Genomic DNA, 12239 nt, shown 5'->3' on the forward strand with positions numbered 1-12239 from the left:
TTACAGATGATTAGCAACTGCTGCTGATAACTTGTTTAAACCTCTTGTTTAAGAGGTTTTCAAAACTGCTCATTTTGAAGCCCGATTTAGGCCAATCCAACTTAAAATCAACTTAAAATTGTCTGATTATTATTTAATTTTTTTTAGTAACCAGCTAATTTTTTTTAAAAACATCTATGTTTATTTTTTAGCAGTGGTTGCTTTGGCCCTATATATGCTTTCCCATGGGATTACATAAACTAAAATAAACTTCAGGTGTTCAGCTGATACGTTTAGGGTTGTGTATTACTTGTAAGGGGGTAAGTGGCATTTTGTGACATTAACAAAAAATTAACAAGCTAGTCATGCATTTGATGTCTGACCTTCAAGCTGACGTTCACAAGGTTTTTGACCTCTGACCGCGAGTCATTTCGTTTAGAACAGCCAAGCGGTTCTGAATGTGTGTTCATCGGCGAGTCGGATAAACCTGCTTTGGAGTCGCAGACGCAGCAGTAAAAGGCATCCAGTTGCTTCTGCTGTAGCAGGTTGTGTGGCTCGTAAACACTGACCTTTAGTACAGTTGCCCAGAGGGGGGTGGAGGGGCCAAACGGGGGGAGGGTGTGTGGAAAGGGATGTGAAGACGGAGACGGCCAGCAGCGATTGTGGAATGTGGGAGACGAATCAGAGACGGAATAGATCAAGAGGGAAAAAAGTGTTGGGAAAAATAAAAGCAGTGTAGGAGAGAGAGAGAGAAGCAGAGGAGGAGGGGTGATTAGTGTGTGAGCTTGAGCTCTGATTGGTCTGTATGTGTGCGTGCGTGTGTGTGTTTGAGCAGTGGCTCTGTGTGTGTGTGTACCTCTAGGCCAGTGGGCGGGGGATTAAGCCCGCATCACGTGGTCCCTTTAGCTTCTTTTCCACACACAAAACACAGACGTTCTCTCTCTCACACACACACACACACACACACTCACAGCTGTTTATACTCCTCTCTCCGATGAGCAGTGGAGCCATCAGAGAGCAGAGGCTGCAGAGGTCCGGAGGCATCGGCGGCTCCACCCGAGAGCATCTGTACGGGAAAAATCTGGACGACTAGTTTTGATTTATCTTTTTTTTTCCCTTTCGTTTTTCCAATCAACTACACGGCTTTCACTCTCTGCCATCCCGCTCTTCCTTCTTCTTTTTCTTCTTCTTCTTGCGTGTATGTCCGTCCCGGCTGCTCCGTTGGAATCTGGAGTGCAGACACGGATCAGCAGCAGAGTGAAAACAAGAGACATGAGTTTCAGCCTCCGCTGCTGCCCGCTTTCTCCCATTCACTGACAGAAGAGGGGAACACAAGGTGCGTCAGACTCCGGGTTACAAGTTTAAACGTCGCTCTTTTGTGTCAGTGCACTTGATTTAACCTTTGTACTTCCTTTTGTGCTGCGATCACGCATTCAGCACTCCTCCATGCCCGTTGCATTTTGCGGAGAGACCATCTCTCCGTCTACCAGCTGCCCGGCTGGGGGACTTGAACCGACCTCTGGTTGTAGTTTTGGGGGGGTGTTGCTGTCACGCTCTCGGAGAGAAACACTCCTGCTCCATAAACGCGCTTAGCAGTCACAGTGCAGTGAGTGTGAGCGCCAGTGCAGATTAGCCCAGACTATTATCTCTAACGTGAAGCTCTGGAGGTTGTCTGGAAGGAAGATCGAGCTGTTGCACTGAGTCATTTAAAATAAAATAAAAAAGCAAACAAAAATAGATGGAACGCAGCTTAAATGAAACATTCGTATGAGAACCAGATGCAGCTCTGCAACCCGAACCAAACGTTTCACTGCGCCAGAGGAAACAAACTTTCGTCACGTTTTGTTGACGCCGCCGCATCGCGTAAACTCGAGTGTTTTGACGCGCTCGCTTTCCTCACGGTTGCCCCGCTTGGATCCGTCATGCAGGGAGATCAGCCTTACTTCCCCCCTTGAATTTCAATTAGCTTCGGTTCCTGCCTTCTGCGTGGATTTAATCAGCAAAGTAAAGATTTGTTTGCAGCATTGTTACTGTCGGCTGGTGACGGAACCCAAAAGGGGGGTTTCGTCTATTTATAGGGAGACGCGAGCAGGCCGGCTTTGAAGATACGAGGATTGTGTTTGTGTCAGTGAGGGAGAGACGGAGGGGATTGGTTAACGCCTTCCTCAGTGGCATTTGCAACTATCTGAAATGTCATCATGGATTCTAGTTGTTTTTGTGCAGTTCAGAAACAGCACAGATGTTGATTTAAAAATGAAAAAAAAAGTAACCCAATGAGTTGCACCAGACCAAGAGGTGCAGCAGATATTACCGCACAGCGGTAGCTTTCCAGATGAGGCGGTTATCTTGCGATGGATGTAAATAGTTGGTGTGCGGGTCTAAATCGTATCTTCTGGGTCCCGTCCTGTCAGTACAGCGCAATGGTGGAGAGACACACAGCAGGAGTGTGAGGCAGATAGAGATTGAGGGCAGGACTATTTCTGTCAGCTGAAATGACAATGGAAAATTGAAAGCAGCCATGCATCAACTGGGTGTAACTTCTCTGCTTTTGTTTAGTTCATCCGCACCACCCTGGTGAGATAAAAATAAATAAATAACGTTAAAAAAAATGTTTAAGTCGTTTAAAAATAGTGAGTTGCTCTAAAACAACCAAAGGTCGAAATGGAAGACATCACCTTCTTCATTGGTAAAGCCGTTCGACTTGCAGGTTTGATTGACGTCGCACTACAAAAACAGAAAATCTTAACAAATTTTTTTTGGTCTAGTTTGGTCTAGTTTCTAGTGCAAATATCTTAGTTTCATTATATTTCATGTATACTAACTTGCCAGAGACATAAAGGGTGAGGAACAGCTAAGAAAGAGAGGACAGAAGAAAACGGGCATCGAACCTGATATCACCATGGTGAGATTTTCTAACATAGTGCAGCTCTGGTTGAGACGGTGCAAAATGAACCGGCAAGATACGACTCTGTTGTTCAATTGAATGGGCTTCTGATGTAATAATATATAGAGAGTTGGACATCAAAAGATAAGATATGATTTATTTGTCATTGTCATCAACGGATTACAACGAGATTGAGACCGTGCTTGACTCGAGTTAAAGTGCAGGTTATATACACATACGCGACACGCAATATAAATATACATGCATAAAAAAAGATGAAGAAACAAACAGCACAAAACGAGAAATAAATGGACATCAGAAGATGGTTGCAGCGCCTGGAGGTGTCGCAGATTATACAGAATTTACATTTTTAACAGAGTGGTGTCAAGCACCCTTGTCTGTGATTGGCTAACCGTAAATATCTCAATTCGAAGAAATATGCCTTTGTTGTAATCGCGGGGAAAAGGAAAAAAAAAAAAATGTCTGCCATCTTTCAGCCAGCTGACTGGTAGTGCACAGCCACATGTGGAGGAGGGGCAGCTCTCTATGCTCCACATAGGGGAGAAAACTCTGGCAGGAGTTCAGGAAAGTAGAACGTACCCATCAGGGAGTTGAACAAATGGATATATGAAAATGCATTAGTCAAAGTGAAACGTTAATAATACCTGGTGGAGGTTCCTCTGAATGAATCGCTTGTGTTTATTTGCACTGAAGTAGTGACTGATGCACCAGACTGGAAGACTCAGTCTGCATGGGGGAACTGCCATCCAGATATGTGCAGGCTCCCCTGTAACACAGAACATTGCCCCCTTCAGGCAAAGCCTGATAATGACAGCTGATGTATCCCTGATCATGAGGAATAACAATCCTGGTGTTTCCCACTTGGCCCCACTTGGCCCCTATCTAATCACTGTCAACAACTTTTTAACAGTTCTACTTTATTTTAGCAACAGATTTTGTCTTAGTTGTGTATTTTCATATTTTGTGAATCTTTTGCCATACTTCCTACAAAGTACCCCATGTTTTTTTTTGTTTTGTTTTTTTAACTGAGTGTGCAGGACTTGAAGACTTGAAGAACTCTGTTTTAGGGCCTTTTTCCCCCTGTTTGCATCCCAGCATAAACACATTCCCAGAAGAAATTAAGCATGTGTTGCGTAATTGTTCAGTGATTGGTGCGAATGACATTAGTATTTCTTGATCTAGTGTTGCACATCTGTATAGAGACGTGCAAACATTGGTTCCAAATGTCAGACTAACAGTTCATCCATATTTATCCTACAAGGAGAAGAAGAAACATGAGGCAGGTTGGGCCATTTGCACTAAGTAAAAGTTGATTTTCTTTTAAAGTAGCAGTGAAGGCACAAATTAGCGTCATAGACATTGAGAAGAAAGTAGAGATTAGCTCTTGTTATTAACCCTAATGTGCAATTTTGGAGGTTGTTTGGAAGTAACTGGTTATGACCAACAACAGCAACAAGGTGTCTGCTTTGTGATGTGATCTGTATTGTCTGGTTTTAATGTCACCTCTGCGAATGGAAACAACCTTTTATGGATAGGAAGGCATGAAGTTACAATGGCTCTCCATTTTTTCCATACATCTGTTTGGTCCATCAATGCAGTTTAGTGGAAAGATTGTCTAAAATATCAAGTCATTGCAGGATCCGGCTGTAGGTGGCTGCTTAATATTTGTCTGGATACCAAACACTGGATTTTGATGAAATGTCAGTAAATGGCTCTACTAGAATGCATCTTTGCTGCTAATAAGAACCTCATGGAGTAAAAACACACCCTTTAAATAAAACGCTTTATTTAATAAATGAAAAGCTTTATTCACATTCACACAGTAGAATGTCAGGCGCTAGACTAAAACCCAACATTTATTTTGGAAATTGGTTTTTAGATAATCAGTTTTTACTTAAAAGATAATTTAATGAATCACTCAATTGTGAAGGAAAAGGACTCTTAGCTGTCTTATATTAAAAGTTTTTTGTTTAAACTGGTAATGAAAAACCTTGAACTTTCATCCGATGACAGAAATTACAGTCATGCTGTTTTTTATTTGAATCTATCTGTGGTTTGGAGTAAAACATGGAAGTCTTATTTTGTTTGCATCGCTGTCATGGCGTGTTCAGCAGAAAGGGTCACTGAGGGTCACGGGGTGAGAGGTGGGGGTAACCTTGCCTGGGGCTCCGGTCGCTCTCCAGCGCCCTTCAGTAAACACGGCCTGCCTCATCCATCAGCCGCACATCTGCGAAGTTCAGATCAATTCCCGTCCAGCGAAGTCCGCCAGTGTCAACGGGCCGTTGTGTCTGTAACGTCCGGTAGGTTACTGAGTTTATTTTGATCGGGAGAGAACAGCCTTTGTGTGCTTTGTGCAAATGAACCAAACACCTGCGGCGGTGTGGGAAACACAAACGAAACCAAAATGCAGCAAAGAACTTTCCACCTCAACTTAGAGACATTCAATATTTCCGGGATTTGGAAATACAATTATCTATTGATGGGCACGAGTTTATACGTGTGTGTGTGTGCGTGTGCGTGTGTGTGCGTGTGTGTGTGTGTGTGTGTGTGTGTTTTGCTAGGAGTTGAGTGTGACTCGGGGATGTTACTTTATTTTGGCGAGGCTCCAACTGTTGCATTCAACAATGCAAGAATCCCATTCATGCAGCAAATTTCAAGCCTGGGCTTTTCCTGTTGGACGTTTTACAAAGTATTCTGAATACATTTTATTTTTACCATTTTAGAAAGCTTTTTTGTTATTTTTTAAAATTAATTAAATTTTTTTGCTCATTTTTGGCTTTGATTTATATTTTTTTTTTTCTTCTCCCCTCCAGGGGGTCTTTTTGTGGGCTCTAGTGTCCCTTATTTGAAAGTAGGCTGAGAGGAAGGGGAAGAAAGTAGCGTGAAAACATGCGGTAAATGTCAACAGGTCCAGGATTCGAACCCGCAATGGCCGCGTCGAGGACTCAAGGCCTCCAAACATGGGTCGCGCTTTCCCCTACGCCACCACAGCACCTCCCGATCTTTGATTTATCTTAAGATAACACCAGCAGATCAAAAACTGCTCAGTAATGTATCAAAAAATAAATAAAAATCCCAGGTATAGTCTCTTAAATCACCTACTTCAGTTTGTATTTTTTGTTGTTGCTTTGGTTCAGATTTTTTTAGTTTTTACTGTATTATATTCTGTACATGTGAGTCCTCTGTAAGCAGAGCGCTGCTGGAAGGACGATAAATTCTGCATCGGGTTACATAAGTCGATTCTCCCCAGCTGGCTTCAATTACTGAGGGAGTTCTTGTGAGGTCTTCTATTCATTTCTGTGCTATAAATCAGTCTTAGGTGGAGAAGAAGGTTAAAATGTACAATGTTTCCTATTTACTTCCTTATGTTTAGAAGTAAAAACCACTTAGGAAGTGATGGATGTTCAACAAGTTGTGGCTCAAGGCCCCTTGTGTGTGCAGATTCTACATCTATGAGTGAGAGGATGGTAGAAATTTGTTCTATTTGTGTGTTACGTCAGTATGTACCAAGTCCACCCAGAAGATTTTAGCTGGGTTTTTGTGTTGCTAAACAAAAGGTTTGTCATCTGTTGAAGCTTCCACATTTTGACAGACTTGTGAAGTTCATGAATAACTTTGAAGTTTTACATTTTCTCCAGAAGAAAAGTACTGTAAGATGTGTTGACTCTCTGAGCACCTTTCATGGTCTTTTATGGTCTGTTGTTTTGGTAGAGATATTCCACAAAGGTTTTCCACATATTTCTGAACTTTTGACCATTCTTCTTTGCAAAATAATTAAAGCTTTGTCAGACTGGATGGAAAGTGCCTGCAAACAATACTTGAAAACTCATTTGTACATTGGCCTGTCACAGTAACATATTTTCCAGAAGTTATTGCGATAAGCAATAATGTTTTACGGTCATTTTTAAATATTGTATTGATAATGGCATAATGACGCAAGACCAGCAAACTTTAATTTAGTAAATAACACTTAACGCGGAACTGGAATATGTTTTAATTATCCAAAATAAGACAACAACCAAGAATAATAAATAAAACTGAAATAAAAACAACATTCACACAACCAAAACCGTAAATGAAACGGATAATGAAATATCTTTAAACAATATTGCCCTCCAAAAAATATCAGAATCATCAAAATGGAAAGTTTTGAGCACATTTTGATTTATTAAGTGATTAATTGCTTATTGCAACATGCTTATTCGTTCTGCTTAGTAGCAGTTGAGGTCTGGACTTTAACTAGACTTTTTTAAAACTTTAAGATGGTTTGATTCAAACTACTTTGTTGTATCTCAGGCTGTTTCGGGTTGTCATCTGACTGGAAGAAGATTGTCTTTTTGCAGCTTCCCTGTCCCTACTGAAGAAAGGCGTCCCCACAGCATGATGCTGTCACCACTATGCATCATTGGGAGTTTGAGTTATTTGGATAATCATCAGTTTTCCTCCACACACATAAAACTTCAGTTTTGTTCTGAAGTTTTATTCTTTAAATGGCAGCAAAAAAAAAACACTGCTCGATTTAAAGTTGTCATGTTAAAATATTTGGTCATAAATGTGTTGAATATTATCACAGACTCTTATCGGTTCTGCAAACAAAGTCTTGTAAAAACATTGCTTGGTTGAGTCGACGTCTTTCCACGTGGGAGGGTTTATTTTGTCTGAGAGCGAAGCTGCTGCTCCACTGAGCTACGTGTCGCTTGGCTAATCCTGGCCATCTCCATAAGTGGCATTTGACCGGAATGAGCTGCTTAGTGGCATCTGTCAAAGCAAACAGCCCCCCACCCCTTTTTACCTTCCTCCCACCCACTGAGGTGACAGCAGTGAGGCTGTAAACTGAGGAAGGAGTCACTTGTGGAAGAGCGAGGACGAAATTGCGACCACGTCGGGTTTCTAAAGAGAGAAATCAGTGGGATCTGCTTCTTTAATTCTTTCCTGCTTTCCTTCTTCTACAAACCATCTGGCAGCGTTCTTCTTAGCTCCACCTCTTCCTAATTCACTACCTGATTACTAACAGAAGCCATCGACTCCTGGATGAGCTTTCTTTCTTTTTTTTTTTCTATTTTCCTTTTTGTAAAGCTACAAAGCCTTTCTTTTTTTTCCTTCTTTAGCTTGCAGCAACTCGTGGATCCTGCAGAGAACTTGTTGTCATGCCAGCTGACCTGCGATTGAACAGTGGGAGTAAACCAGCTCCCAAACTGGTCAAGGCCTGTACGTTCTCCCCTCTGAATGACCTGCACGTATTGGTGGCGTGTGTGTGTGTGTGTGCGTGTGTGTGTGTGTGGGCGGGCGGAACAAAACCTCCGCTGTCGGGACGCGGCATCGACACAATGAAACGTACCTCTCTGAGGGCTGATAAAAGGGCCCGTCCCCTTCCTGTTTGACGAGCGCACAGCGCGATGCAGTTTGTCTCATCTGCCAATGACAGACGAGTCGTTATCTTGTTTGCTGTTAAATCTGATTCTCTTGTGCCTGGAGTTGTCCATTGCTCTGGGTAGGGCTGGGCTGTAGCACTGCAAAACTACAAAATCTGAAAAAGTAATTTTGGTCTGGTTCCAAATATCTTAATACACTTGACATAAGACAAAACTAACTTACAAGTACCTTTTCAGAAAGGTGTAGGAGGTTGTTTTAAGTAGATAATTCCCAAAAGTAGGGGCTCGCCGATTGCAGTTTTCTGGCCGACCTCTGATCTTTGAAAATCCTGACTTGTCAATTCCGATTTTGGCCGATGGTGTTATTTTGTTTCTTTTCCTTTTGTCTGAAAAGTCACTAAAAATAGTGATAAAGTCTTTAATTTGGCAACAGCAGGGTGAAAGATGGAAGAACGTGTAAACAGCATAAGTACCAGTCATGTACAGCTGCAGTTACAGGCGAAGCTCATTCTAAGTAATGGTACAGGTGACGGCATTTGTGTACTGTTAGCAATTTGGAAAAGTCACAGAAAAGCTCCCCAAAAATCCACACAATTTTCAGATTTTAACTTGAGAAAATGTGGAAAGGTTCAAGGGTGTGAAAAATGTTTCGTCGATCACTCTCATTTGCCCGTAGCTATGAAGTCTTTGCACTAGAAATAAAGAAGCAAGTAATTGAACTTAGGAAAATGCACTCTGGCACATTTTCTCCTTTGCATTTTACTCCCAGGAAACAAATCTCTGAACCGCGCCAACGGCAGGATTTGCAATCCAACATTGTTGTAGTTCTGCTCTCCTCACCTCGGCTCCTTTGCTCTGAGAGAACCGGTAGCTTGTTGTCTTTGAGGTAAACGAAAGCATGTTCTCAAATATCCCTCCCTCTGGTTTTCAGGTAAAGGGGTCGAAGCGGCAGCCGTAGGCAAAGCGGCGAAGGTGAAGCAGACATGAGTGCGGACGGCCATCAGGCGGTGGTGACCACTCCGCCGCCGCCCAGCGGGGGCACCAAGGAGCGCTATTTTGACCGGGTCAACGTCAACGATCCGGAGTACATCAGAGCCAGAAACATGTCGCCTGACCTCCGGCAGGATTTTAACGTTCTGGAGCAGAAGAAACGCGTCACACAGATACTACAAAGCCCAGTAAGTGCAAAGCAGGAAACACGGACAAGTCCATCCAGGCTACGTCAAGATGCGGAAATGTATTTTTATGGCGGCAACATAATCAGACAAAGACAAATATTAGGGTTGCACCAATAAATTGGACCTAAATTCTTTATTTTTGGGAGATCAGGACAACATCAGCTAAGTGATTGTTTGCTGGGTAAGACCCCCCCGGCCTTGTTTTAGCTTTACAACCAAAGCCGGCAGGGTGAAAGGCTTTGCGTTATGTAGTTCAGAAAGCTGTGATAAAAGCACTTTTAACGTGATACCCGCTCATTTAAAGCTGTTTGTCATCATGTCGGTCCCACGTGCTTTTTATTGTGGCGGGGAAACATGGAAGCTCACACTGGAGCTGTGATTAATTATTAAGGAAATGGGCTGGAATGCTTCGGCTGCCACAGGTGTTTTACTTGGTGGGATTTGTGTGCCCTGCCCATGTCTGTGTGCTTCACATTCCTCCGCTGAGCCAACTACTAGCCTCCAGGTGCAAACATTAGGGTGAAAGTATTTATTTAATTGCCCTGCCGTGGCTGACTGAAGGTTATTCAGAGCAATGTGAAATCTGAAATACAGGGTGTGAAATATAGTTAAGCTAAACTAAATGTTTTTTTAGTGTTTTCCTACTTCATTTTCCAGTTTAAGCTCCAAACTGCAGGCAGATGTAACGTATAAGTTGTCGCCACCCGCTAATATTTGAGTAATCGCTTCTCGTTTTCTGTTTCTGTTCGGTTGCTCTGCCCTAATCAAGATATGTCTCAATCAGTTCCAGCAAGCGCCTGTGTGCAACTGCGTGTGTTGATGTTGGGACACTGGCAAGCAGAATCACAGCAGTGGGCGGTTCACTGAAGCCACAATGCAACCACCAGCCGGCACGCCCTCGCTCAGGCTCGCTGTCGAAACTCGGACTGCTCAAGTCTGGTCGTGTTTTCTCATAATTAATTCACTTTCTGATTGGAAATATGATCAAACACAATAAATGCTGTTTTCTTTAGCCACTGGCGTTGCATTAGCCAGGCTATTGCCTTCCTATGCAATTCTGCTCGATTCTAATATCTGTTCAATGCTGATGAAGGGCAGTCTGATAAAAACCAGACCCATGTTCTAGGCTTTGCTTCATTCAGAGGGTCTGGACCCTCGGCTGTTGAGAAATTATTTCTTACTGGAGGCGTCCACTCTTAAACCTTTACGTTTTACCCAATCGCCTGTGACGTTTGCAATGCTCCAGTTTGACACTATGAAGCTTACCAGAAATTGCCTGGGCTGTAAGCACCTGTCCTCCAGTGCGAAGAGATGAAGTGCTGAGCCGAGTAAAGATGGCGGCTAATGTTAATTCAGTGTTTGAAAGTGTGGCCGACACAGACCGAACGACTTTGTTCACTCCCTCCGCCGCCATTTAAAAAACTACAGGCAGACTACGTTTCTAAAACAGCGCAGAAAGTTGACGTCATCGTTCACAGATTCTTCTGTTCACCCATTGGCTTGGTAGTCCAAGTAAGTGGGAGAAAGTCCGGATGTAGCAGGGAAAGGAGAATCAAGTGGAATTGCGCACGAAGGCAATGGCCGGGCAATTAAAGAGGATTTCTTCAGTAGATTTTCTACCAACAAACACAAGTTGTGAACGATAATGTTGATTCCCTGCGCTGTTTTAGAATTGGAGTCTGCCTGCAGTTTTAGCATGAAGTGATCAAAGCAGTTCAGTCCATGTTCCAAATATTGAATTAACTTTACCAGCAATCTGGTTCAGCTCAGCACATCTCTCTTCGCAGTGGAGGATGGTTGTTTGAAGCTTCTCCAGAAAGCTTCATATCGTCAAACTGACACGTTGCATAAATCAAGGTCAAATGTTAGCCATTGGATTAAAATTTTGAACTTCAGCAGAGTCGACGCCTCGGGGACGGAATCGTTTCTCAACAGCCAATAGTCCAGAACAACTTGCTGGTTTTCACCAGGCTGGCGTGGAATTATTAGGACGTAACGTTGTTCTCCAAACGTTCGCCGAACTTTTAAAATCTGCTTCCCTTTCATTTGCCTTTTTGAATTTCTAAATCCTTGCATCTCATCACTCTAAAGTCAGCCCATTTGTCCTTGTGTATTGTGACGTGTTCACATGGCTCACGTAAACACAGCAGGCCATTATGCCGTTCTGTCTGACGCCCTTTGAACAGGTGCTTGGACATTTTACAACACTCCCACCATCCTGGGATGTTTGCTCTGCGGTATTGACTTAAGGCTCGTCTCTCACTGACGAGCGCGTGACCCTGTAGAGCTGGACAGAGGTGGAAGGTGTGTGTGTATTTGTGTGCATAGTTCTAGTGATGTACTTTGAATAGTGCCAGGGACAGATTTACGGCTGTGAGATAAGAACTGCCGTTGAATGTGGAGTGAACGTCATAAAAAGCACCAATACCGATGCAGTGCCTTGCTAAAGCATTCACAAAGTATGCACACTTTGTACGCTTTGTTTTGATAAATTTAAATTTGAAAAGTGTGGCATGCATTTGCAAGTCAGTAATTAGTTGAAACGTCTCTCGCTGCCGTTGCTCTTTCATTTCACCTGTTTTCCATTGCGACACAGCTGAGGCGCATTCATCTTTATTGTAGGTCATCTGTATACATCACTTGTCAAACCTCACCACAGATTGTTAGCTGAATTTAGATTTGGACTTTGACTACATGAATACACTTCGATCTCAACCATTCCGGTGTAGATCCGGTTGAATGTTTAGCGTTATTGTCCATCTGGAGGAAAACCTTTGTGTCTTTTGGCCTCACTGGATGTTTGTG

General features: G+C 42.9%; 1 protein-coding gene across 11 annotated transcripts in view; it reads left to right on the top strand.

Annotated features, from left to right (window-relative positions):
- add3a (adducin 3 (gamma) a) overlaps window positions 1-12239 on the top strand; it is a 116906-nt gene that overhangs the window by 63452 nt on the left and 41215 nt on the right. For 6 of the 11 annotated variants that reach the window (XM_044114536.1, XM_044114540.1, XM_044114537.1 and 3 more), the window contains exon 2: window positions 9188-9434. In XM_044114536.1, coding sequence (XP_043970471.1) covers window positions 9240-9434 — 195 coding nt within the window. In that variant the 5' untranslated portion in view covers window positions 9188-9239. Of the gene's footprint in view, window positions 1-914; window positions 1316-9187; window positions 9435-12239 lie in introns of those variants that run through there. The other 5 variants (XM_044114543.1, XM_044114545.1, XM_044114538.1 and 2 more) reach the window with 4 other exon arrangements.

The sequence above is a fragment of the Gambusia affinis genome, linkage group LG04, assembly GCF_019740435.1.
Source record: "Gambusia affinis linkage group LG04, SWU_Gaff_1.0, whole genome shotgun sequence".
Taxonomy (NCBI): Eukaryota; Metazoa; Chordata; class Actinopteri; order Cyprinodontiformes; family Poeciliidae; genus Gambusia; species Gambusia affinis.